The sequence below is a fragment of the Emydura macquarii genome, unplaced genomic scaffold, assembly GCF_026122565.2.
Source record: "Emydura macquarii macquarii isolate MOO-44397 ecotype Brisbane River unplaced genomic scaffold, CSIRO-AGI_Emac_v2 contig_587, whole genome shotgun sequence".
NCBI lineage: Eukaryota > Metazoa > Chordata > Testudines > Chelidae > Emydura > Emydura macquarii.
Genome location: NW_027130724.1, coordinates 7,679,601 through 7,706,472, shown reverse-complemented (window position 1 = coordinate 7,706,472; position 26,872 = coordinate 7,679,601). Strand labels below are relative to the sequence as shown.

The following is a 26,872-nucleotide window of genomic DNA, read 5'->3' as shown; positions in this document are numbered from 1 at the left end:
TGTAAATTTCCTCTGGTTGGAGCTTTGCAGAAATTATAACGGAGGAAAAGAAACACCTCTACACCTTCCTCACATGCCTAACCTAGGATTACAAGAATCCCTGTGCCACAATTGATTGACAGAAAAATTTCAAACATGGTAAAGCAAGAAACTCAACTCATTGCAAACTGACTTCTCTATATTCCAGTATACCTCATTTGGGGGTTTTGTCACCCATGACTGTTGCCGCCCGTTTGACTTTGGGACCTTTTCTACACTAGGATTTTTCAGTCTCATAATTCCCAATAAGTGCAGCTCCACTGTTGGGCTCAGACATTTTTACATTGGTACCAGCAGTAAAACTGCACCCATTACAGCTTCAAATATCCCAGTATAGACAAGGCCTGCAAGAACTGAAATCTACGGTGACTGGAGAGAAAATGACACTCAAGAACTTTACATGCAGGAAGCTGGACTGAAGAGTGGGGATAGTGGGGGGGGAGGGGTGCGCTGGCATGAATGATGGCTCCAGAATGAAAGGATAAATGAAAACCAAAGAAACTTTCCAAGAATAGTCTTTATTCCCATCCATGCAGGGCAAAAGGCCCCATCTTCAGATGTTTGGAGAAAGGGGCTATACACATATTCACGTGCACACACACATAAATATCATTTCTATTATTGCTTAATAACTTTTTTTGTAGGTTAGCATTTTAAAATATTTATCTTGCTGGGAGAATTTTCACGTTGGAAACACAATGTATTTATTTCACAATTTTTGCAGTGCAGGACAAGGGGAAATATTTATTAGGTGTAGCGTCTGACAAAGCCTTCAGTATTGTTAATCACACCAGCTTCCTTGATATATTAAAGCTATTAAGATTTAATTGGGTTAAGATGCAGATGTTACTAAGTGAATTACCTCCTATCTGTTTAATGGAAATCAAGTGTTGCGTTAAGTGGAGTCATTTGTTTAAAAAAAAAAAAAGAGAGAGAGAGAGAGAGAGAAACCAAAGCAAACCCAAGAGTAACAGATGTCGTAGAAGGGTCAGTCCAAGACTTTTTAATAGTAACTCCCTTACTGTCTGCCTAAATATATAAATAGCATTTTTCAAAACGTATATATAACACCTCTCTTGCAAGCCTATCCGCCCCCTCTACATGAGAGTGGGGGAACTATGTTTGGAAGCCAGTTCCCAGATGGTTTAAAAGCTTCTGTATAACATAGTTTCAGTATGTTTATATTGGCTGGAGTGGATTGTTATGTGTTTTTATAAACTCTTCTCAGGTATTGAATGTTTTTTAAAATTAATGGAACACTGTAATGCCCGCATCCACACTGATCAATATCATCATGTGAGGCTGAAGTGGCTTTAAGAGGAAGGATGGATTAAGTGAGAGGATGGATGGTTTGTAGTTAAGGCACTGGATTGGGAGTCAAGTGATCCAAGTTAAATTCCTGGCTCTACCAGGCTTCCTGTGTGACTCTGGGCAATCCACTTGATCTTTCCGTGCGTCAGTTTCCTCTCTGTAAAATGGGGATGATAAGACTTCCTTTCTCCCAATCCTTTCAGTCTTATATATTTAGATTGTAAGAATTGCAGGGCAGGGACTTTCTCCTGCTACGTATTTATACAGCACGGAGCACAGTGGGCCCTGATTTTGGGTGAGCCCCTTAGCCACTATTGTATCACAAATAATAAACAACAACAAATCACTTCATCTATCACAGTCCCACCCAGCCCAGTAATAAAATCTGTTCACATAATAGAAACTGATATCTAGGTTTGTGAAATAAAGGAGTTTGCAAAGGATTACAAATTCAAGTCTGTCATTTTTGTAAATAAATGAATATAGATCTCTGATTTGCACACACAATGATAAACTCGTTGTGGCACAAGATCTGTGAATGGGCAGTGTGTTGTTATGCTGACTCAGGAGCAGCAATGGAAGCAGATTATGACTCTTTCCTGCCTTGCCCTTCTCTAGGTGGGATAAACCCTGCAACAGCCCTATTCCTGGCATTAGGGCTCTACTCATTCCCCACCTCTGCCTGAGTGGGGGAGCAGTTGCACTGTAGGGGCTGCATCCCCCCTTTTTTCTACCCTCAGTGCAGTTAGCTGACACAGGAGAGTAAAGTGGGGAGGGAAGGGGATATATTTTCCTTTCATCTGTACTTTTCATGTGTCCAAAAGGACTCCAAACCAAAATGATTCCTCTTGACTTTAATGTACTTTTCCTCCCGGATACCAATTTCAAATTAAAATACGGATCAAAGATTTTAATTCTAATGAGATTGTTCTGTCAACAAACAGCTGACAAGGACAATGGGCCAAACTCAGTCCAGATGCATCTGATTTCAGTGCAGTTGCACCCTCTTACACCAGAGTCAAATTTAGCCCATTGTGCTAAAATAGTTATTGATTTTTTTATCTACAAAAAATTAGTACTATAAAAAAATTAAAGAATAAAGCTAAAAGCGGGTCTTACGGTCCATTTTATCTAGCTTTGCAGGAAGAAGCATTTCTACTAATTTTTTTAAGAATACATTTTTCTATTTTCTTTTCTATAGGGTGTATACTCCAGACAACGGCACTACATTCTCTGTCTGCATATTCACTGTACATTTCCACTCCACATCAGATGTAAACAGCCTACACACAAGAATGGTGTGGGCTGAGTTTCAAATCTTGCTTTCATCATAAGTTTATCTTTGAAATGCTAGACAAAACAGGATTTGTGTGGTTTAACGGAAGATCAGTCACCTCAATTTGCAGACCTTATGTCCACTCACATACCTACTCAAATATAAACACAAAAACAGATTCCCAGAATAGTAGCTAATTTGAAGACTGTTTATTAGATTATTTGTTTGATCAACTGATAAATTCCTGATGGTTCCTCCTTCAAACCTTGCTGTCAAGAGTTAAATAACAGGTTGGTGTTGGTTTTTTTTAAAATACAAACACACACACACACAGTTTGTTATATGCAATTTTTCTTGAATTTCTACTTACTTTAAGTAGGTATACAGGTATTTGAATCACAAGTGATAGAATTTGAAGCTTGTATATAACAACTCATTTATTATTGCCAGTCCCAAGCATTCAAAAATCATGAGTCAGCCCCCCCAAAATCACAAAGTTGGCTTAAAACCATGAGCTTTTTAAAAATGCATTTCGGATATTTTATTTACCTTCTGGTTTTTTATTTACCTTCAGTTATGGGAGCCCCATTGTGCAAGGCAGTGAATACAGATACATTTTTTAAAAATGGTCCTTGCCCCAAAGATTTTACAGTCTAAGGCCTCAGTCCCGCAACTAAGTGCATTCACAGGGAACTCTGCTGAAGTCATGGAAGCTCAGTGCAAGTATCTGCCTGTGTACACTTCACTGAAAGACAAGTGCCTAAATTGTGGGCACTGGATGGACAATTCACACTTCTAGGTTCACCAGCTGAAATCTGCTCCAAATTCATTGCAGCCTAAATTGTTAGAATCTGAGTTCTGGTTAGTGACTTATTATAGAATCATAGAAATGGAGGGCTGAAAGGGATCTTGAGAAGTCACCAAGTCCAGCCTACTGTGCTGTGGGAGGACCAAGTAAACCTAGACTACCCCTGACAGGTGTTTGTGCAACCTGTTCTTAAAAACCTCCAATGATGGGAATTCCACAACCTTCCTTGGAAGCCTATTCCAGAGCCTAGCTACCCTGATAGTTAGAAAGATTTTTCCTAAGATCTAACCTAAATCTCCCTTGCTGCAGATTAAGCCCATTACTTCTTGTCCTACCTTCATTGGACATGGAAAAAAACTGATCACCTCAAAACTAAGCATGCCTGATTTTTTTAACCTTTCCTCAAAAAGTTCAAGTTTTCTAAGCCTTTTATCATTTTTGTTGCTCTCCTCCGCACTTCCAAATTTATCCATGTATTTCTTAAAGTGTGGCACCCAGAATTGGACACAGCACTCCAGTTGAGGCCTCACCAGTGCTGAGTAGAGCGGGGCAATTATCTCCCGTGTCTTACATTACACATTCCTATTAATACATCCCAGAATGATATTAGCCTTTTTCACCACTGCATCATATTGTTGACTCACATTCAATTTGTGATCCACTATAATCCCCAGATCCTTTTCAGCAGCACTACCTACCACCTAGCCAGTTATGTCCCATTTTGTAGTTGTGCGTTTGATTTTTCCTTCTTAAGTGTTGTACTTGTCCTTATGGAATTTCATTTTGTTGATTTCAGACCGTTTCCCCAATTCATCAAGGTAATTTTTTATTCTAATTCTGTCCTCAAAAGTGCTTGCAACTCCTCTGAGCTTGGTGTCATCTGCAAATTTCATGTGAAAGGGAGATGTGGTTTCAATCCTGTTTATAGAAAACAGATATCTCACATCACATAATACAGCACCAAAACTGTGACCCTTCTCTTGTACCCCAGTTTCTGGACAGAGGCCATGGATTGAATGGTTAGTGATTAATCTTTTATACAGCTTTCTATTTTTTTTAACTCCTCATTATTCCTCCTTTATGCAATAGCAAAAAAATTATATAGGGGATCAGTCATTACTTGCTAATAGTTGTATCTGTATTATTGATTTGATAGGTCTTTCTAAATTATGGTTCCATATGGATTATTTTTAATTATATTTCTGAGCAGCTAGCAGACAGATTGTCAAATCTGTATCTCCACAGTGCATAGTGCCAATATTTAATACCTGCCTGAACTGGCTAGTGTAAACATAGATTCAACCTACAAAATGCTGAACATTTCCTTCTCTGACTCTCTCTGCTGACCAGGAAAATAGAAGACATGGCATTTTCAAAAAATTTCAGTTATTATATTATTAAGATAAACTTTTCATCATTAATATTCAATTAATAATAACTTCAACATTTGCTCTGCTGCTGCTGCATACCAGTGTGAAAGACAGCCATCATCAGCCGGGCAGGTTCAAAGGCTTGCCTTTTAAAGGTGTGCTGGTTTTTATGACATAGCAGGAAGAAGAGTAAATGTTCCTCAAAAGAGTATAGAGCGCTCGTTGCTGAACATTTCAAAGGCACTGAGAATGGTCGCGTGTTAAGGAAGGCAGACATTTCAAGGAAAACGGAAAGGTGAGCAACATGTAAAGGATTCTTCTCAGGTGTACCGTTGTCAACATTCAAATCAGCATTTGCCAATAGCTCGAGGGGTATCTGAGATAACACAGTTTTCTCCTACATTTAAAATGGGAAATGACGGTAGTAGGTGCAGGGTACAGTACCTTTGGGGAAGTGTTGTCTTTTTATGGATGATCCTTGTCAGAACATATTGGCTTAGAAAAATGACAGCCCAATGAATATTTCAGCTTCTCTCGCAGACAATCACCCAACATGAAAAAAATTACTGCACATCATTCCCTCACATGCTAGCCCTTCTAGCCTTATTACTCCCTAAGCCTCTGCACTGCAGACTTCATAGGCATGAATCTTACCCACCCACGAGCATATTGGAATCAATATCAAACGCTGCCAACTTTTGTCTGAGAACTGGCATCACAAAGACTGAAGAGTAAGGTAGTAATGGCAATAATCGTGTTCCGATGGATACAGGAATATCTATGGCTTCTTGGTATAAATGCGTCCGATAAAAACAAAGAAGAAAGAGACTATTTGTATACCCATGGCATTAGTGGTATTAGCTTACTTAGTAACACTAACAATAAAATAAACAGTACAAATTCTGCTCGGGGTGATCTCATCATATACATTAAAGGAAGCCGTTTTCCTCTTCTGGATTTCTTTTTTCTTTTGCTATTTAGTCACTGACTCATTGTCTGTGGCCACTTTCATTGGCCAACATCAACGTGCATAGTCAGAGACTCTAATATTGAAAGGAAGACATATAGGCTCAGTAAAGTACTTTAATGTAGGTGTGTTGTGATAAATATAAATGATTGAGCTAGCTGGGATCACACAATCCAATGGAAAAAATGAATTTCATCATTATATGGCTATAATAGGGTCCAATAATTCAGCCCTCCTTGATCAAGGAAAATTAAAATCATGGCTCATCATGCCCATATTATGTTGTGATTAAAGGCCCGCTTTAAAGACCACCAAGTCAAAGGAAAGACTCCTATTGACTTTAATGGACTTTGGAGCAGGTTCTAAATCTTTTTGCATCAGATGTACACTTGGATCTTTTATTACAAGTGGCATGATTTACCATTTACCTTGTGATACTGTAAAACATCAGCTTTAATAAATGCCCACTGGATGGGCTGCATAGGGGAACGTAGTGCAAACGCAGCTGGAATTGAATAAAACTATATGGAAATTTGAGCATAAGTCTATTAAGCAAGGTATCAAAACAGAACCTATTAAGTAATAAGAGAGTTTGGAAAAGAAACTATGTTATGTTCTGATTAGTTTGTTATTTATAAGGCAGGATGTGTATAGGGGGAAGCTTTCACCTTTAGAAAAAAGGAGGGGACAGATGGGGATGTTGACTCTGCTGATTACAGTTCAGTGTCTAATTTCTGTCTATTGATCTAGAGAGGAATTAAACACTCTAAACTGAAAAGAAGTAAACAAAAAATGTCCCCCACATTTTGAAGTAAGTACGATGATCTGAACCCAAAGCAAGCTTTAGATGGAAAAACTAGAGTTTAGCAGAGGGATTTCCTCAGCACCAGACTGTTTCACATGATGCTAAATTTTTGCAGTGATGAAGCACAGAAAACAATAGTTGTTAGCTTTGAATTTATTTTAAGAGCAAGGAATGATTGAAAATGTTCTTGGTATTATATTTATTTAACATTTAAAATTGTAGAGCTGCTCTGTGTTTGGAAGTAAGAAAATGTTGTCAGTATTTGGGCCTGATCCTTTGATGTGCTGCGTGTTCACAACCTCAGACTGACTACAATGAAATTAACAATGTGCTCAGCACCTCATAGGATTAGCCTCTTGATGTGCAGGAGATGGTTTATGCAGAAAACATTTTTTGTAAGTGCCACTACTGTAGGTGCATAGTAGCAGCTTGGGGGTAATAATTAAGTTGCTAATACTATATACTTCTGTAATGTGTTTTTTTCAAGGGTCCAAAAGTATATTCCAAACAATCAATAATTAAATCTTGCAGCACCCCGTGAGGTAGATAAAGGATATCACGTTATCTACTACTGAAACGCTGCGACCTCTGGGGTAAAACACAGTAGCTATTTATCAGTGCACAGCAATATTACAAAACAGTTTAGGGCAGGAAGTGAGGGGAAAATTGCATCAAAGTTGAGACACAGTGAAATTTGGTACAAAGACTCTAATTTACCAGAGTTCAAATTTACCCAGGACAGGAGGGTTATCCCACTGCTACTATTATGAAAGGGCACATACATTCTATAATGATAAGTGGCCAGGACTTCAATTTTACATCTTGTACAATGAGGCATTAAGAGGATTTTTTTGGTAAAAGCATGTTCTGTCTTAAATATATAACCAAATCCTTAAGATTACTGATTTATCAGTTAGATCCCTCTCACAGATCCCTCTAGAAAAATTCATGTTCCTTATTCATTCTAGCATGCTTTTAAACAGTAACAGATGTAAAAATCCCAAATTAGGTATGAAATCTGCATAGCAGGGGACTATTTGATGAGGGGCCAAACAGCAAAATCAGGGCAAAGGAAAATAATAGCAGTCAACAATTGGATCTTAGGTTCCGTCCACATTAAGGATCAAACTGAGGGAAGGAACCATGCTTGAACATGATTCCAGCTAAACCAGTTTCTAATATATCCAATATGGATAGTTTCTATACTGGTGGTCAAACCACAATAGAAACTAATTTAGCCAGAACAGTGTTTAAACAAAGTTTAAATATGATTTTCAGACTCAGTTTAAAGCCCAGTACATAAAAGGCCTTTGAAGAAACACTGCTTTTGTTGAATGCAAGTAAATTCCATACTTAGCTATCGTATTGAGAGACAGGTCATGTATTCAGAATAGATTCTTTATATGGAATCTATACATTTAACATTACATAACAACAAAACAACCTTTTTAGAGAACTAGGTACTATAAAATGAAGGAGCGTGGGAGACATGGTTCCAATTTGTACAGAAGTGCAAATCACCACCACCAGAGGGTCAAAATACTGCTGCACATTTGTCTGTTGGGGAGTAACATGTAGGAACAACTTCTCAAAGAGCTTTACCTTTAAGGAACGGTTTTGTCTTCCATCATACCAATAGGCAACTGAATAAATCACTGTATGATTATTTTTATTAAGAGAAATTGTAACTATTTCAAGGATTATAAACTATTTCCCATGACAAATTTATTTTCAACTTGACTTGTGCATCTAAATTTTCTGCAAACAGTGTGCATGCTTAGGATGCATACGCACTTGCATGACTAGCCCATTTAAGTGTGTCATGTGCTTCCTGACAATAGGCCTTCCACTTATTTGTAGCAGTTCCCATTTAAGTCTTTATAACTTTATTTTTAGAAGTAGCTAACAGTACCATGTGATTCACAGTATTCCTTATTCTTATAAAAGGTTGTCGCAAAGATTTTAACGGGGAACATGCTAACTACTCACTGCTATTAATGATTCCAGTGAAATCAATTATACATGTTTGCTCAGAGAAGCGCACAGCCAGAAAATTCTTTTGGATTATAATAGTGATTCTTAAGAAGGAAGAATCTAATTTTACTATAGCAATGATTACATTAAAGATCTTATGGAGGAGAAATCTATTTTAATTTCCTGTGAACATGGATTGTGATATTCTGCTTTTCACACACACAATGAATTTTTATTGATCTCAGCGGGAGTTGTGGCGCATAGGTAGAGCAGAATATCAGAGTCCAGGATGGCTGCCGAATTTTGCCCAAGCTGTTTGATACAGCTGATCTTCCAGGATACCCATGTTTAACATCAAAATATCTATGGGAAGTTAAGTAATGTGTCCACCTGCTAACCAGAAAAATGAAGATTGGGCGTACCATACTTAAAATAATGATTAGAAAGGGGTTGGATGGCGTTATATTAATTTTAGTCTTAACAATTATCATGACAGTCACAAGACAAAAAAGTGAAAGAGTGGCGAGAAGAAAGGATCCATGACAAATAAAGGCTCTTGAGTGTGCTGTAGACTTTCTCCTGGATCGAACTCAACACACTCCGAGTTAAACCACTGGCATGTGATGTGTTCTGCAGTTCTGCACATGGATCAACAGTGGCACATATACAGCTGTGCATATCCGGAAAACTGCTTTTGATTTTGCATTTGGTAGCCAGCCAGCAGCAGCCAGATTTCGTTGGTTGGGTGGGATGCCTGGGGGGCTGGTCATTCACAGATGTTTCAGGATGAAAAGAAAGGTCTGACCACTGCAAATAAATTGATTTGTTCTTGCTACATTCCTCCTCAGCCACATCCTCTGAGGTGCAAGTTAGAGGAACAGATGGGCGGAGGGTGGAGGTGGTTCTTGACTTAGCTACATCTTTCAAAGACCAAGGCATTTGACACAGACTTTTATGCAGCAGAAAACAATGGCAGAACTAAAACATGTTCTGAGTACATACTGGATAGTGAGTGTTGTAACTCTTATTATTATAGGCCACTCAGATAGTGGCGCCTAAAGATAAGGTTGTCCAACACTATTATAAAACTGTGTTTTCAGGTGCCTGTAACTCAAACAAATTTAAACTGTTTGGGGTGAATTTTTTACCTTTTCTCCTTTAATGTAGCCCCCTCGTGCATGTACATTATGATGCATATGATCACATACTACATTTTCCACAGGACCCTGCTTCATTCAATACACAGGATATATGGGTGATATTTTATACAGGAAGATTAAGGGGTGTTTGTTTTCCCCTTAGAGACTTAATGGGAGGTGCGTAAGAAAAGAACAAATTCCACCACAGGAAGAAAAAAATGTTCCTGTTTCAGTGGAAACAAAAGTGTGTTTCATGTGAAAATTAAAAAATAGATTTTGCTGGCAGAAACCGCCCTCCCCACCCCCACTCCCTCCCATCCCAACTAGGGATGGGCAACTTATACGACCAGATGGAGGGCAGCCTATAGGCCCATTGAACCAGCCTGAGAATCAGAGAGCCATAACAAGCTTCATGACAGTCCCATACCAGCCATTGCCTCCACTGTGCTTGGGTGCTGCAGATAATCTGGGTCTGAATTGCTTTATAAAAGCATTTTAGTTACCTATGAAAAAGATGTACTAGATGGAGTGTTTATTCACCCTATGTAGGAAGTATCAGATATTGATCTCATGTTACATTTGGAATACAATTTTCAAAGGTGCCTAAATGACTTAGGAGACTAAGTGCCATTTTCAAAAGTGACTTAAGCACAAATGGCAGTTAGCTGCCTAACCCTTCTTGAAAGTTAAAGATACCACTTGTGCCTTTGAAAATCTCAGAGTTCTAAGTTTCATTGAAAGTCAGTGGGATTTAGGAATCTGGATCTTTATTGTTTATAGATAGTATTCTGTAAGGATTCCATTTTGTTTTGAAATCTGTCTTCAGCATGTTATTTAGGCAGGAGACAATCTCCAAGACTAGAGTAACAAAAATAACTTTAGACCATCTGCAGCTTCAATAAAAATTTGATTTCACCATAGTCAATGTGTTGCCTTAGATACTACTGTGTTCAACAGAATATTTGCATTGTCCAACTGGATTTTCTTTTTTTTTCTTTTTCTCACAGCTACTTTAAGATAAAGTTTTTGTACATAGGACTAGCTGTATTGATTAGATAACATGCATCTCTGAAACCTTGGATGACCTAATAGAACTACAAAGAAATTAGCATCTGATACTTAAAAACAAGGCTAAAATGTAACCCAGATATACCAAAATTAAATAGACAGTATTTTTATACTTCTATTATTTGATATAACAGTCATAAATTCAAGGTGTACTGATTTGTAAGGATTTACAAATAGTAATTAATCATTTAGAACAATGGTACTCAGACCTCAATGGTTCAGGAGTCAAATTAGCAATCAACATTACCCAAAAGAGCCACCGAAGTGTGAATTCATTGTTTAATTTACTATAGTACTATATATTCCTATTTAAACAGTATGATGGGAAATATTTATTTTTTCTTTGTTAATAATTTAGTGCAAGTTAATAACTTAACTGGTTAATAACATAGTAAAAGCATCCTGATTGGTTAGATTAGTTTGGTTAATTAGATTGGTTAATCATTAAATCACAGTGTTTTAATATCCTGTGCTGCAAAGAGCTGCAGGAGATGCATTAAAGAGCCACTTGCAGCTCACGAGCCTCAATCTGAGTATCACTGATTTAGACAGTGGATTTCTGTTCTTTGAACCAGCTATAACTAAAAATCTTTTTATTGTACATTTCCAATCATAACCACACAGAATCTACTTTATCATTTGGTCCAAAGCTAATTGCCCAGGTACGAAACGTTAAACATTTCTGATGTTCCACATTTTTAATCCACGTCAAGGATACAAAATAAATAGAAGGCCAGCTTTTTGAGAAATGAGCTCCACTTGTGTATACAATTTCCAAGCACAGACCACTGCATGAGCAATGCACTGCACCTACATGTGCATAACCTGTTTGGGTGCCTATGCAACCTTACACTCCTTTACAATTGCATAGTGCATACCTCTTCACGCATCATCTCTGAATCTGACACCTACCTCTTAAATCCATATATTTTCTTTAAAACATCATATACTAACACTATGTAGAAGTAAACCTCTGAGCATGATCATTTACATTTATGTGGTATGTGAAGGAGAACGACATGAGAAACAAGCAAGTCATTGGTGAATCTCCACAGATTAAGTGTTTTGATTTGCCTAAGCAACGCAGAAGTTTGGATGCCTTGACCAAGCCTCTTTGGTCTGCAAAAATGGATTGGAAATTAAAATAAATCCAAGTTCTCTCATGCAATAATTAGTTTATCTTGTTTCCAGTTGTGCTAGTAGTACCGTGAGAGCTACTTTTCTCAAGATATTTCGTAAGTTGTACTTCTAGTCTTAACCAAACCAGCAAACCGAACAAGTGAGTGAAAATGATCATAAAATTAAAAGAACCCTTTCAAACCTTAAAAAAGTTTTAGTCTGAGGGATGGGGGAAGGCTCCAATCAGTGTTTAACTTACCTCTGTGTCTATCCTTAAACCATAGGCAATTCTATATTTCTGAATTTGACATGTCTCTAGCTTTCTGTCTAGCTCAGCAAGTGTAGCTAGCATTGAAATAAAGGGCTGCAGCAAAGCGCTTAATTGTTAATTTGTGATCATAGAACAGCTTTTTTTTTTTTTTTTTTTCTGGCTGGATGTCACTTGAAAGGAAAAACTCCATTTGTCATAAAGAAAGAAAACCAGGACAGAACAACATTTGCTCCCTCTCTCTCTAAGGAATAGTAGGTGGAGTTATATAAACAACAGATCAATGATCAAAGAGAAATCTTGGGACTGTAATATACCAGAGTATTAAAGGAACAGAACCTTTTATCTATCATGGAGGAAGGAAGTAGAGCATTGAGACGTGTAATATATACCATTAAAAATCAAAAACCCAGTGAGGAACAAAAGAGACTGAGATCAATTAAAGTCTGCTTTTTCATCTTTGCTGTTAAAATGACAATGAAGAAAATACAACTTTCAGTGTCAAAATTATTTTCCATCACTTGGAAAAGCCAGCCACATTACTCCATTTCAACCCATATGTTTTTCCTGAATACTATGAAACACAGCACTGTTCAGTGACGCACCATCTCCATCCACTACCAGCCTAACCCAGGCCTACCTTGTCTTCCACTCTGTTCAGTCTGGCACCAATCGTGTTCGTCCCTCTGTCTTTGCTTTTTTCTGTGGAGCAAGGCATATTTTCAAATGAATACACAGTGTTATAACAATATAGCATTAAGCCACATTATGGTGTGTTTAACTAGCCCACCAGTGTAGAGTAATTGAACACTTGTGCTAGGCTGCTAGCTTTATTTCATAAAAGTAGCTTTTGTTTCTTTTATAGCATTAGCCCAAGTCATGGTTTTTAATAGATTTTTAGTCCAGGGCACTTTCAATCTTAATTTTATGGTTTAAACCAAGAGAATTAAACAGTTCCCGATTTAGTTTATGTTTCTAATTACAATTGAAAAAATAATCTGGCACAATGTAAAGCTCTATAGCCATCTTGATGATGTGCATGGAGGATGCTTTAGCTGTATTTTTTCCAGAAATTTAGAACTGGAAATGACATTAACAAATAGCTCTCAGCAGCCAATCAGATGATATCTATGTACGTACATCCACATCTCAAAACAAATAAATATTATTAATACTTTGCACTTCTATTATGATTTCCATGCAAAGCTCTATATGACTATAGTTGATTTCAGCTTCAGACCACACCTCTGTGTATAATCCCCATTTTACAGATGAAGCATTTGAGGCAGAGCACGAGATTAAAACCAACATTTTCAAAAACTGGATGCCTAATATTAGTTGCCTAAATAAAAGTTGCCCAGTTTTCAGAGGTGCTACTGGCTAAACATGAATTCAGGTGCCTAACTTCAGACCGGAGCTGGCTGACAACTTTTTGAAATTTTGACAAGGAAAGAACAGTATTTTTCATGAATATTTTCACAAAAAATATTTTCTAATCAACTTTATTTCAGGCATCTCTCTCACATTTTTATTTTGAGGTTTAATTCTAGCCTGTTATTTAGTGTAGTCTAATGATTAAAGCAGGGGGCTAGGAGTCAGGGCCCATGAGTTCTCTTCCTTGGCCTATTACTGATTTATGGTGCTGCCTTGGGCAAGTCCACTAAAGCTTTCTATGATTCAGCTCCCACGTGTGTAAAACAAAGAAAGGTATTTCACACATCCCCATTGTATCTGAGCGCCTTACAAATTCTTATGGTTCTTAGTCACATACTTATGCAGTAGCCATTTTTTAATCCAATTATGTAACTGATAATAATTACAGGAATTAAAATTTATTATTTTACCTGAGACAGAAATAAAGAGAGATGGCTTCCCTATAGATTGGTCCAACCTGTAAACAGAAAGAAATTACACTGTTTGTAACAGAAGTTAAGTCTTCCTCGGATTTAAACAACAGAATATTCACTGTCTTTGGTTGAAAAACCTCTTCGCCAAATAATAGGTTGCAAGGTTCAAGTAATTCTGCTTTACAGTACAAATGAATGACTGCATTTGATCCAAAGTTGGACTTGGAAGTTAAGAAAATATCAGCCCTATATGGGTACTTTAGTGCGATAGCCATTTTATAGGGTCTAGCAATGACCACTGATTTTCAAGGTGACCAGTATTTTCTCATGGTTTCCTGATGCTTCCTCTGTTGTATCCATCTGTAGTCTCTTTTCTTAGATTATAATATCCTTGTGGCAGACACTGGTTTTTTATTCTGTGTTTGTATAGTGCCTCACACAATGGGGTACTGGTCTATAATTGGGGTCTGTAGGCACTAAAACAATACAAATAATAAATAGGTTCTGATCAATGGTTCTTAATTATTTAAGATTTTTTTTTTAATTTCGCAAAATGGAAACTTTTAGTGTGAATTATATCAAACAATATTTCTGTAACTTTGCAGCCCTACTTGCCATTTGCAATCCCTTAAATCTTCTCATGCCCACCTTACTGCACTACTTATTATAGAATACTCTTCACAGCCATTTATAATTTAGGATATGGAACTTTATACCATACCTTCTTTGCAACTCTTTGATTCGCACCATCAAGTTGAGGTGACCCTGAGAATACTGTTCAATAACATCTCGTACATCATAAGGTTTTCTAGCTTGCTGTAAAACAAAACCAAAAAATGAAGAGCCTGGCAAATACCACAGCAAACACAAAGATGTGCTGGTGATTTATCTCAGCAACAGATTTTTCAGACACTTCACACCGAGGATTTTCTCCCCTATTACGTGCATGAGAGAATAAATATTAGGACTTTCCAGGTTCTTTTAAACATGCCCAGGACCTTACAAACTTATTGTGGTTCATGAGGTCTCTGTATCTTTCCCTCTCCTTCCCTCTCCATACTGTAGGGATATGGACTTTTGAATAGGTTACTGAGGAACTGAGAGGTCAAAGAAGTGTGTTTGCATTTTGCTCTGAGGTTTGTGGTCATCTTGGGCTTTTCTGGAAGTAAGCTTCATCCAATTACCAAAAACTCTGTCTCTTGCACACACACACGTTTCCCTCTTTTGAACTAGTAACCGGAAGGCCAGCACTTTCACACCACCCCATGCTCAAAATACCGAGCCATTGATGTCACCGTGCCTGGACCTGCCCCTTGATATGAACCAAGTAACCTTAACATCAGCCCTTAACCTTAACCAAGTAACCTTAACATCAGTGTGTTAATGTTGCTGTGCTAGTGACCTCATGGAAGACAGTGCCTTGACATCAGCCCAGCAATATGTCGAACTAAAGATCTCCCTGAAATTTGGACCTTCACCTCAACCCAGTACTCTAGATTAGCTGTTGCATAAAAGCTTATGTAGGCCTGTATGCAGAGAGAAACAGAAAACAAGATGTGCTGAGCAAATAATCTTGACATAAGTCCAGCAATATATATTCATAGATTCGAAGGCCAGACGGGACCATTGTGATCATCGTGCTTCTTCGATGACATACGGCGTGGAACTACCCCCAAAATAATGCCTAGAGGATATCTTTTAGAAATTATGGTCCAATTATCATCTACCTATTGTCAGTGATGGAAAATCCACCATAACCCTTGGGTAAATTGTTCCAATGGTTAATTACCCTTGCTGTTCAAAATGTATGACTTATTTCCAGTCTCAGATCATCTAGCTTCAACTTCCAGCCACTGGGTCATGTTACACCTTTCTCTGCGAGACCGATTAACCCATTTTTAAATATTTGTTCCCCATGTAGGTACTTTTAGACTATCATTAAGTTACCTGCTAACTTTCCGTTTGTTAAGTGAAATAGATTGAGCTCCTGGAGCTGATCACTGTAAGGCATGTTTTCTATTCCTTTAATCATTCTTGTACTTCTCTCAACCCTGTCCAATTTATCAACATACTTCTTGAATTGTTTGACACCAGAATGGACACAGTATGCTAGCAGCCATCACACCCGTGCCAAATACAGAGGTAAAATAACCTCTTGACCCTAAACAAGATTCCCCTGATCATGCATCTAAGGATTGCAAGAGCCCTTTTGGCCACAGTGTCACACTGGAAGCTCATGTTCAGCTGATCATCCACCAGGATCCCCAAATCTTTTTCAGAGTCACTGCTTCCCAGGATAGAGTCCCCCAATGTGTAAGTAGGGCTGACATTCTTTGTGCCTAGATGTACACAATTACATTTAGCTGTATCAGAACACATATTGTTTGCTTGCACCCAGCTTACAAAGAGATCCAGATTGCTCTGTATCAATCTCTGGTCCTGTTAATTATTTACCACTCCTCCAATTTCTATATCATCTGCAAAATGGATTGGTGATGATTTTATGTTTTCTTCCAGGATATTGATAAAAATGTTAAATACGGTAGGCCCATGGACCAATTTCTGCAGGACCCTAATAGAAAGACACCCACTCGATGATGATTGCGCATTTACCATTACTTTTTGAAACCTATCAGTTAGCCAGCTTTAAATTCATTTAATGAGGACCATGTTAATTTTTTATCTTTTTAGTTTTTTAATCAAAATGTCATGTGGTACCAGAAGTCTAAGTATATTATATCAACACTATTATCTTTATCATCCAAACTTGTAATCCACCAAAAAAAGATATCAAGTTAGTCTGACAAGATTTATTTTCCATAAAACCATTTTGATTGGGATTAATTATATTACCCTCCTTTAATTCTTTATTAATCAAATCCCATATCAGCCACTCCATTATCTTGCCCAGGATCAATGTCAGACTGACAGACCTATAATTACCTGAGTCATCCCGTCTACCCTTTTTAAATATTGGCACAACATCAGCTTTTTTCCAGTCTTTTGGCACTTCCCTAGTGTTCCAAAACATAATGAAAATAAAATGGATGTTATCTACACTAGGGAGACCAAATGTCCTGATTTTTAGGGACTGTCCCCATAATAGGAGCTTTCTCTTACATAGGACCCTATTACCTCCCCCCCGTTCTGATTTTTCAGACTTGCTATCGGGTCACCCTAATCTACATTCATGTGGAGGTGACACCCATGGAATACATTAATTCATTCTGCTCCTTTTGGGCACTTCATTTGCCTTCTAACCACTAATTCTTCTCCCATGGGATTTAGTTTAATGTTTCAAACCCCTATTCACCTTTGCACAGCTACCATTAGACTGTAACAATATCAAAAGCCTACTAATTTAAATTTCTATCACTCTACACAGTTATAATGCTTTCAGTACGAAGAGATAGGCTCTCATGATTCAGCAATATTATCCCAATTGTCCTTAATTGTATTGGTAATTTGTCCTGGACTTGTATGAAATGTTTATACTCCATAAACACATTAGGCAGTTCCTGTTTTCAAGCTTGTTTACCATGTATACATTTTCCATTAGGCTACATAACACAACCCCTTACTGTTTATATAAAGCGAGAATCCAACATGCTCCCCCTTGGGAATCAGACCCAAGGCATATGCCTGGAATAGGGAAACAATTGTAGAGTTTATTCTTTTAAAAGTTGCAGATTTAAACTTCATCCATTTTCAAAGCTTCTAGTGAAGCTTAGTAATGGTGACGTGCAAAGACTCCTAAAAGTTCTCAAAAGTTCCAGTTTGCTGAGCCGCAAAAAACAAATCCCAGGTAAAAGAAACATGGTTGCACTAATCTATACAGAGTTACTACAGTGATGAATGCTGGAGGCCTGCCTATAAAGAAATATACTTAAAAATACTTCTCCAAAAATTCATGACATTTGGGAAGTATGCTATTTTACAATAAAACCCTCACTGATATTTCATACTCCAATTCAGTGTTTCCCAACCTTTTGAAAGCCGATCCTCTTTCAAAAAAATGAAACCAGTTGTGCTCTCCCTGCCAACACAAACACACTTTCCATGTGCTATTAAAGCCTACACCTCTTAATGTACAAAACTGCCACATCCCTCCAGCTAATCCTCCACACATTCTCTTCTGAGGAAATACTGGTGTAGATCTTCCTCCCCTTTCTTACGTGCTTTGATGAACAAGGAAATATTTAGCAATGTTGACTTTTAAAGTATCATTGCTAGCACCTGAGTTAGCACCCATTCAAATGAATGGGGCAATACACACTTCAGAGCTACTGTTTCAGGCTCTCTGCAAACTCAGGCTGACATCTCTGCTTTGATTATGTTCACATTTTGAAAGTTTTCCTCAGATCCATAACATCAAAGACTTCCTTTTAAACCAAAGGAAAGCTTTAAAGAATTTGCAGCCCCCCAGCTAGTACTTTGGGCCCTCTTAGAGGAGTACAACAGACATCTGGGGACACACTGGCCTAATTATTACCCACCTGTTTTGGAGAAGATTGACTCAGCTTGTTTTCAGCAACCAAATAAGAACACAGTATTCTAATACAATGGCACACTCAGTATGTACAGCCTTCTTGAGGACAATCACAACTGCCTTCTTAAAGAAGGAATACACTTAAACAGCTGAAGTTTTTAAAGGTTGATGTCGGAAACAGAGTGATCTTCTCTGGAGTGACATCACCCTAGTTTGAGGGTTTAAGTGAGACTGAAGCGCTGTATAGGGCTTGTGCGGGACTGCTGGTCGGGGCAGAAATTCACCCTTAAGTGCTTTTAGCTGTCTTCAAAGGCTGGACACCTTCAGAAGACTTATGTTCTGCTTCTAACAGGTTTAACAGTTTTCCTTACTGTCTTGAATTTTTCCTCTCTTAGTCCATAAACTTATCAAATCACTACAGTTCGTCACCTCATTTTTAAATCTCTCTCTTAATATTTTTACTTTTTTCAGTTCAATCACATCGTTAAGGAAATTGTGGTTCAGTCTGTCCGATTTCCCAAAGCAAACCACGAACTCAGGTAGTTTTGGGTCACTTCAGAATTGTGACAGTAGGCAGGGATGAGTATATCAACATCTACATCTGAGCAAGGACAGAGGGATGGAAGAATTCACAACAAACCTGACTCCAGGTCACTCAGGCTACAGTGTAGATGTTTGGGCTCAGGCTGGAGGGGCAAGAGTCTCAGATCCTGTGCTTCAGTCTGTGCTTCATTGTCTACACTGCAATTTTTAGCCCAGTGGGCCAAGCCCTGTGAGCCCGAGTCAATTGACGCCAACTCTGAGACTCAATGCTAAGAGCTTTTTATTGCAGTGTAGATGTACCCCTTAGATTCCACAGAGAAAGGGACAAGTTCCACAGATGGTATAAATGCGCGTACCCCACAAATTAGCACTAGATGATTATCTTGCCCATGGACTGATATTGTGAACACAATACTATCAAAAATGTGAGTACACCACTATAATCTTACACAATAGAGTCTGGTAAAATAAGGCTGAAAACTATATGCTCAGAACTGCATATCTACAGGACAAGCTTAATTCAACAGAAATGAAAACAATACGCCGAATCTTGCATTTCTTGCACTCACAGGACTGGGATGTGAAGGCCTGATAACAAAATGAGTAGGTATGTTACAGCCTGCTTTTTTAAGTTACCCTGCTGCTTCACTCACCTAAGGAATAGCAAAGTTGGAGGCGTGAAGAATTTAGGCCATGTCTACACTACAGCTTATGTCAGCAGAACTTATGTCATTCAGGGGTATGAATAAACCACCCCCGTGAGCGACCTAAGTTACAGCAACATAATCGCTGGTATAGACTGTGCTATGTTAGTAGGAGAGCTTTTCCCGCTGACATAGCTTCTACCATTCACGGAGGTGGTTTTATTATGCCGATGGGAAAGCTCTCTCCTGCTGGCATACAGCATCTTCACCAGACGTGCTGCAGCAGCGCTGTACATGTGGACACGCCCTTAGATTGTATGTGTAAAGTTAAGTTGCATTTCTAGGTAGGAATGCATATTTAACAGTCAGTGCAGAGTATCTTGTGCTTACTTTATCTAATAGGGTGGGTATGTGAAAAATTGACACAGTAAATGATCTTTCAGGAGGAAATACTTACCATAATTATAACTTCGTACTCTGAAGGTTTGTTAGCTTGGTTGACAAAACAGAATTTGCAAGTTGGAATAGAACAATTAGGCCTACAGTACTGGAAAAGCACATGTATAAGCCAGTTCCAAAAGCTTTCAATTTTCATCCGGTTTTATTTTCATCCCTTTGCTAATTAGGAACGTTACTGATGGTAGTGTGACAGAATACACCACTGTATTAACACCCAAAACACTACTGAAATAATCTTTGTGCAAAGTATGCCTTGTATCATTTGAAAACTCATAATTTGCTGGTCAGTATTGTCCTGGTAAAATGTGTGTGGCAACATTATAAGTGAAGTTATAAAATTTCCCTGTATGATGTTATTAATGTATGTTCCAAACCCCACAGCCCTGCCCAAACAGAAGGTGGCAAACAGGTCTGTCCTAAACAAAGGAATGTGTGCTCTGCTTAATTTGCATGTCATCAAAAAGGAAAGGAAGACAAAGGAAGTTCAAACAGGTGAAAAAACCAGCAGGGAATATCCTTCCACATAAAAACTTCGTGCCCTGGGGCTACACTGGAAATGTTTTGCAAAATGGGGACTGAAGCTAAAAAAGGGAGGGACAAAACACCCCGAGGTACCCCCTTCTTTCTCCCTGCCTATCATATTCACTGCACCTGAAAAGACAAAGGAAGCAGGCATTGAACTCTGGGGGAGGGGTTCTGACCTGAGAGTTTGGTCAGTAATCTGCTGGAGCATGTGGTGAGAAATTTTGCTTCAATCTAATAAATCTGTTCAATTGGGCATTAGTAAACATTTTTATTTGTCATTACCATTTCTGACTTTTATGCCTCGTTACTTGTACTCACTTAAAATCTCTCTCTTTGTAGTTAATAAATTTGTGTTACTGTTTTATATAATCCAGTGTGTTCAAATTGAAGTGTCTGGGTAAATGCATTTGGGATAACAAGTTGAGTGCATATTATTCCCTTAAAGGAGTAACAGACTGAATATATTCATACTGTCCAGGAGAGGGCTGGGCAGTACAGGACATACAATTTGCGGGGAGGGAATCTGGCACTAGGAGTGTGTTGGGGTCACCCTGTGGTAATTTTCAAGGCTGTTAAATTGTGGCTGGTTGACTGGCTGTTGCACACACACTGACGTATCTCGGAACGACTTACATGCTGGAGGCTGTTTGTGAGCAGCAAAGCATTGTAAAGGGCCTGTAACCACAGGCTACAGGACAGGGATGACACAGCTACTCATTAGTCTGGATCATAACCTGGTATGTCACAGTTAGGAAGGATTTTTGCATCAAATTCAAGAAGAGAGTTTTCAGAAGACACAAGAGTGAATGACAAACATTAAAAGTGGGCACAGCTGCAAACTGTTGTTCCTTATTATCTGTGTGTGCAGCAGCTGCATGCACAGAGCAGTTCTCCAGGAGATAAACTGGGGAAAGGAAGAGGGGAAGCTAATACTAACGGAGTTTCTGGGAAGCACAACCAAACAATCAAATACAAGAGTGTGCAACATCCTTTGAAGTACAAGTTGCTTTGAACTATTTTGTTTTCCAGAGCCCTGTGCAGTGATTATAGAAGATTACATACACAATTCCTGATTGATAGCAAGGTAACTGAATTATATTTAAAATACAGTCCAGTAAATGGTAAGACTTTGAATTATAAGGCTATAAATACATCAAGGGCTTCTGGTGACATCATTATAAACCACAACAGAGATACTAGTTCCTCATGTCATCACTGGAACCCCGAGCTGTATTTTTAGCTTTGTACACCATGTACAGCAGATTTTTCATTTTAGATACTACAGTGCATGAATGAAAGATATTTTTGCAGAAGACTGATTTACTCAACAGAAAATTTACTTGAAATAAAATAGATTAAAAAAAAATTAGATTTAGAACTCCGGGATCATGTCCTGCTCTCTCGTACTCTTTGTGTGCATCAGATTTGTGTCAGTGCACATAAATTTCAGTCCAGGAGTTTGAAAGCTTTCACAGTTGTAATAGGATGTAAAAAATTGTTTTAAGCTCATGAATTAATTAAACAGAGCTTTGAAAGTAAATTATATGCTGGATAAACCAGGCTGGACTAGAAGTGACTAATTTATTCCTGCTGCATGAAATTCACTCTTGTGCAGAGGGGTAGAGTAAGATTTAAGGCACCACCATGTTCCTTTTCATCCCTCAAAATACCATTCTCTACTAAATTCTGTAGAACTTTTCCTCAACAGTGACATCTTGACCCCTGTGGAGACAGTACAGCACCTAAATGGTGCACAGGACTTGTGCTGGTCCTCTACTAAGGGGTGAAAGAATTTTCTACACAATTTTAAACAATCCTACAGACTTTTTCAGAGAATAATCTCCTATAGAATGGCTTAAAAACCACTATGGAAAGAATATTAATCTCTGTGATGGTGCCTACAAATGCCATTATATTTAGAGGGTTGTGATCTAAAATGGCTTTGAAATGGAGCATACATTTCTGCTCTACTCAAAAAGGAGGTGGTTTTTGGTGTGATATTTCACATAGTTACTTTTCAAACCATTTGAAATATCTATGTGGTCTCCATTTGGTTTCTTCTTATAACTTTTTAACAAAAAGTCTTTGAAACTGTTCCAAAGGGGTAGCCGTGTTAGTCTGTATACAGAAAAAACAACGAGAGTCCTGTAGCACCTTAAAGGCTAACAAATTTCTGTGACCATAAGTTTTCATGGGCTGCAACCCACTTCGTCAGATGAAACTGGGCTCTGGTTGACATTTTTCCTTGGCAATCCAACCATCCATTGCTGACTGATATCTTTTTCAAAAACAGTATGTATCTACACAAAATTTGATAGACAGATGTATCCTGAATACGTACGGTGCAGCATAAGAACCTTGCTGCATAGGGATATTTTGGATACATTTGGAGCATTTTCTTTATTCTTCCTATATCACACTTATGGATGTAGCCTTACAAAAATAAGTGTTTGCAAGATCAGTACCTAAATAGTTAACTTTAAGCACAAGTAGTCCCAGTGAACTCAAATGAAAATTTTGATTTTATAACATACTGATTTTCAACAACAAAAGCCTACATTTTCGACAGAAAGCAGACACTTTTTGCAGAAAAATTTCATAAAAACAGTTTTTATGAAAAATGTTTTATCAGCCCTAATTCTAAACATTCTTACCATGTTAGCCTTCAAGAGTGCCATCATTCAATATTGGATTAATCTGAATATTGGGTTGGCCTGGCTAAGAGAAACTGCAGAGTTAATAGCTGGTGCATATTTAACTCTAAACTTTTTACACCCTTAGGGCTCCAGTTTGTGGGCGTACAATAGAACAATGTAGATTTACAATATACAGTCAAAGAAAGAATGTCTGATTTCTCCCTATTCAGTCGGAGGTTTTCAAAAGCACCTAATAGTTTTAGGAGCATAAATCCCATTGAAATTCAATGGGATTTGTACTCTTTAAAAAAATTACCTTAAATACCTTAGGACTTCTTTGAAAACCAACTCCTAATTTTGTAATCAGAGATTATTGGGAAGTTTAGGACAACTCCAAATAAAACCTTATTGGAAGATCCTGCTTCAGACACAAAAAGCAGCATATTATTAGCATATAGGACGGATTTAAGAGATATTTCATTTAGATGTAAACTTACAATGTTTGGTTCGTTTTGAATGGCTAAGACTAATTGTTCAAGAATAACTACAAATGCTGGGAAGGATACAGGACATCCTTATGGGATTGGATCAATAGCTTGGAACATGTTTTCTTACAGAGGGGAAAACATACAGAAGAATGGAAGAGTCAGGTTAGCAAAGGGAGCACTAAGCACAACCAAGTTTCAAGTATGAAGTCCAGTGTCTGATAATGTCTATTCAGTCCAATTTTTTTCCAGCTTCCATCAAGTGATCTGGTGCAGGGGACTTTAGTTTACTTGCCAGGTGGATGATGTGGCACAAGATATTCAGGCATTTTCAAAATCTGTTTTTGAAAAATCCCAGGTGGGAGGTAGATACATGGTGTGGAACTATTGTTTCTAAGGCTACGTCTACACTATAGCCTATGTTGACGTAACTTGTGCTGCTCAGGTGTGTGTGAAAAAAACACTCCAAGTGACATAAATTACAGTGACATAACTAAGTGATCCTGTGCACCGTGCTATGTCAGCCGGAGATAGCCTTCGGCTGCTTTTTATGCCAACAGGAGAGCTCAATCCCATTGGCATAGACTGTCTTCACCAGATGTGCTGCAACGTCACAGCTTTAATCGGTACAGCTGCGCTGCTGCAGCGCTGTATGTACAGTCATGGCCTAAGCCACTTAGTTAACCCCATGACAAATACTTTTAGGGTCTAAAACTATGAGAGGAATGGTTCAGTAATTAGGGTCACAATCAGATTTTGGAATGTGGGTAATCAAAGCTTTATATAATTGGCCAAATTCAGGCAATTCCTCACTGGAACAGCAAAAAAAGCATATCCTTGACACCAGGACGAACCCCCTTCAAATTTCAAGTCCCTGTCCCAGAATATGGAGGAACTAGAGCATCTCAAATAAATGTTTGTAAGAATTATTTTTAATATGGCAAAACACTGGATATTTCCCTAATCTTGTTCTTAGAAACAGCTGAACCATTTTTGCTGGAACTTTTCACAAACTTTTGACCTGAGGCTAAATCGCATCAGGAGAGATTTGCAAAAGGACCAAAGGAATATAAAAGCACAAAACCCAGTGACTTCCATTAGTGAACTACTGATACAAGCTATTTTAAATCAGAGTGTTGACACGGGGGTTTCTATTGGGTTAAGTAAATTGGTTTAAAAAACACACCTTTGACAGACAGGTGCAACTTTTTATGTTGATCAGGCCAAAGTTAATTAGCTACTGTTAAATGCTTAAGTATTCAAAATACCAGCAGCTGAAATGAGACAGAAGAAATGTCAAAGTAGGCTGTAGGAGTAGAGCTAACTGATTATCTTATGAACTTTGAAGGGGTTTCTTACCTCTATAGGAGGGGCAAGAGAAACAAAGCAGAAACCTTGCAGTGTGCTAACAAATTTCCATCCCTACCCCTTATCAGCACTTCATTAACATTAAGAATGAGATAGAAAACAAGGTTAAGGTAGTATTTTAATCTCTAAACCTACTGAGTCAGCATGACAGTAACATACAACTCAGAATTAATGAAGACATATGAGAATGTTTGCATTGCAAGAAGGAGACAGAGATAACAGCAGGTGAAAGGTCAAGTCCATTAGCAGAAAACAACATTTTAATTCAGGCTGCATTTCAGCAGCTTAGCCTATTCCCAGTGTGTCCACAGTTGACTAACCTGCTGCTAAACAACCACCCTATTCAAGCAGGAAGAGAATAGTGGGTGTGACTCACCATTACTGAAATGAATTGTGCTAGTCTCTTTTCCTTAAATTTATAAAAGAAACAATAAGCCAGAAGCATAAAAGGGTTTCTTTAGAAATCTTGCTCTCTGTTCAAAACTCACCTGAAATTTTTTCTTCGCCACAAAGTACTGCATCCGACGTATCACCTTGATGGCAGCACGGTGGTGTTCTCGCAGCCTGTAGGAAAAATGAGACGAGTAAATTGGGTGAAAGAGAGCATCTCCAGCCATATAATAATGATAATAACCTTCAGTAAGTGCTTCACTAACAAGTGAATGTTTATGCAAGAAGCGACAATTCCTTCTGTGGACACAACACACCATTATGGAGACCACACACACACAAAAAAGCTTTTAAAATCTGGAATTTTATCTCTACAACGTATGCTAGGACTTAATGTATTGCACAATGTTAAGTGGTGACCATATGAATCTCTCCCTGTGTCAAGTGAACCCCTTCCCATCTTTCCTGCTTTCTCTCTTTCTCAGAAGACCCAGACGTGGGCATTTAGAGCTTTAGCTCTCAGGTTTCTTTTTTATATACTAGCACCCTAGTATTGTAGCCTATAGTATAGCTTTTTCTGTCCAACTCCTTTGCAAGTTTTCCTCCACTTGCACTGTGTTTTTTTAGGAAAACCATCACTGTAAAATATGTTTGAATGGTCAACTGCATGAATGGTACTATAGCAGCGTATGAAACATTAACAATAAGTAACATATGGAAGATCAGAAAACAAAAGAACAATTCCCCCACCCTACAAACTACAAATAGAATCTAGAAATCCTGAGTACATTACAATAACTGATCACTATAAGGAGGTTTTTTTTCACCACACATAGTATTAAACATTATACTTGATTTAAAATAGTTTATAAAATATGATAGATTTTTCTTTATACTTTTCATTATATTTTAAAATATCTTATAAACTATGATAAATATATTTTTCATCTTAAAATTATAATTAAACAGATAAGCTGTTTATGATTTATTCAAATTATTTATTCTTAATTGTTATTCTTCAGCTATAGCAAAGAAAAGCACTTAGTGTTATAGACATAGATTTGAGTGAATCTAACATACAAAGGTTCTTACCCATTATAAAGACGTCATTTAAAACTGGGCTACTTTGACTTTTATCCCAGTAGTATTCAATGCTTCCACCAACTACTAAAGAGCACAAGCAGTAGAGCAGAGTCAACCTTAGATTTTCCAAATGTATTTCTTTGTAATATTATCAGTAATGGTTATGTTTATAAAGCCATATTTACACATATGCAGACTCTTGTTGCTACTAAATAGTGCATTCTGTTTGTATTCAGCTGACAGCCTTCATACCCTCCAT

General features: G+C 37.9%; 1 protein-coding gene across 4 annotated transcripts in view; it reads right to left on the bottom strand.

The window, feature by feature from the left end:
* Window positions 1-26,872, bottom strand: part of KCNQ1 (potassium voltage-gated channel subfamily Q member 1) — a 519,714-nt gene that overhangs the window by 121,475 nt on the left and 371,367 nt on the right. For all 4 annotated transcript variants that reach the window (XM_067540610.1, XM_067540611.1, XM_067540612.1 and 1 more), the window contains 4 exons: window positions 25,629-25,704; window positions 14,713-14,807; window positions 13,989-14,035; window positions 12,785-12,846 (listed from right to left, as the gene is read on the bottom strand). In XM_067540610.1, the coding sequence (XP_067396711.1) occupies window positions 12,785-12,846; window positions 13,989-14,035; window positions 14,713-14,807; window positions 25,629-25,704 (280 nt within the window). The remainder of the gene's footprint in view (window positions 1-12,784; window positions 12,847-13,988; window positions 14,036-14,712; window positions 14,808-25,628; window positions 25,705-26,872) is intronic.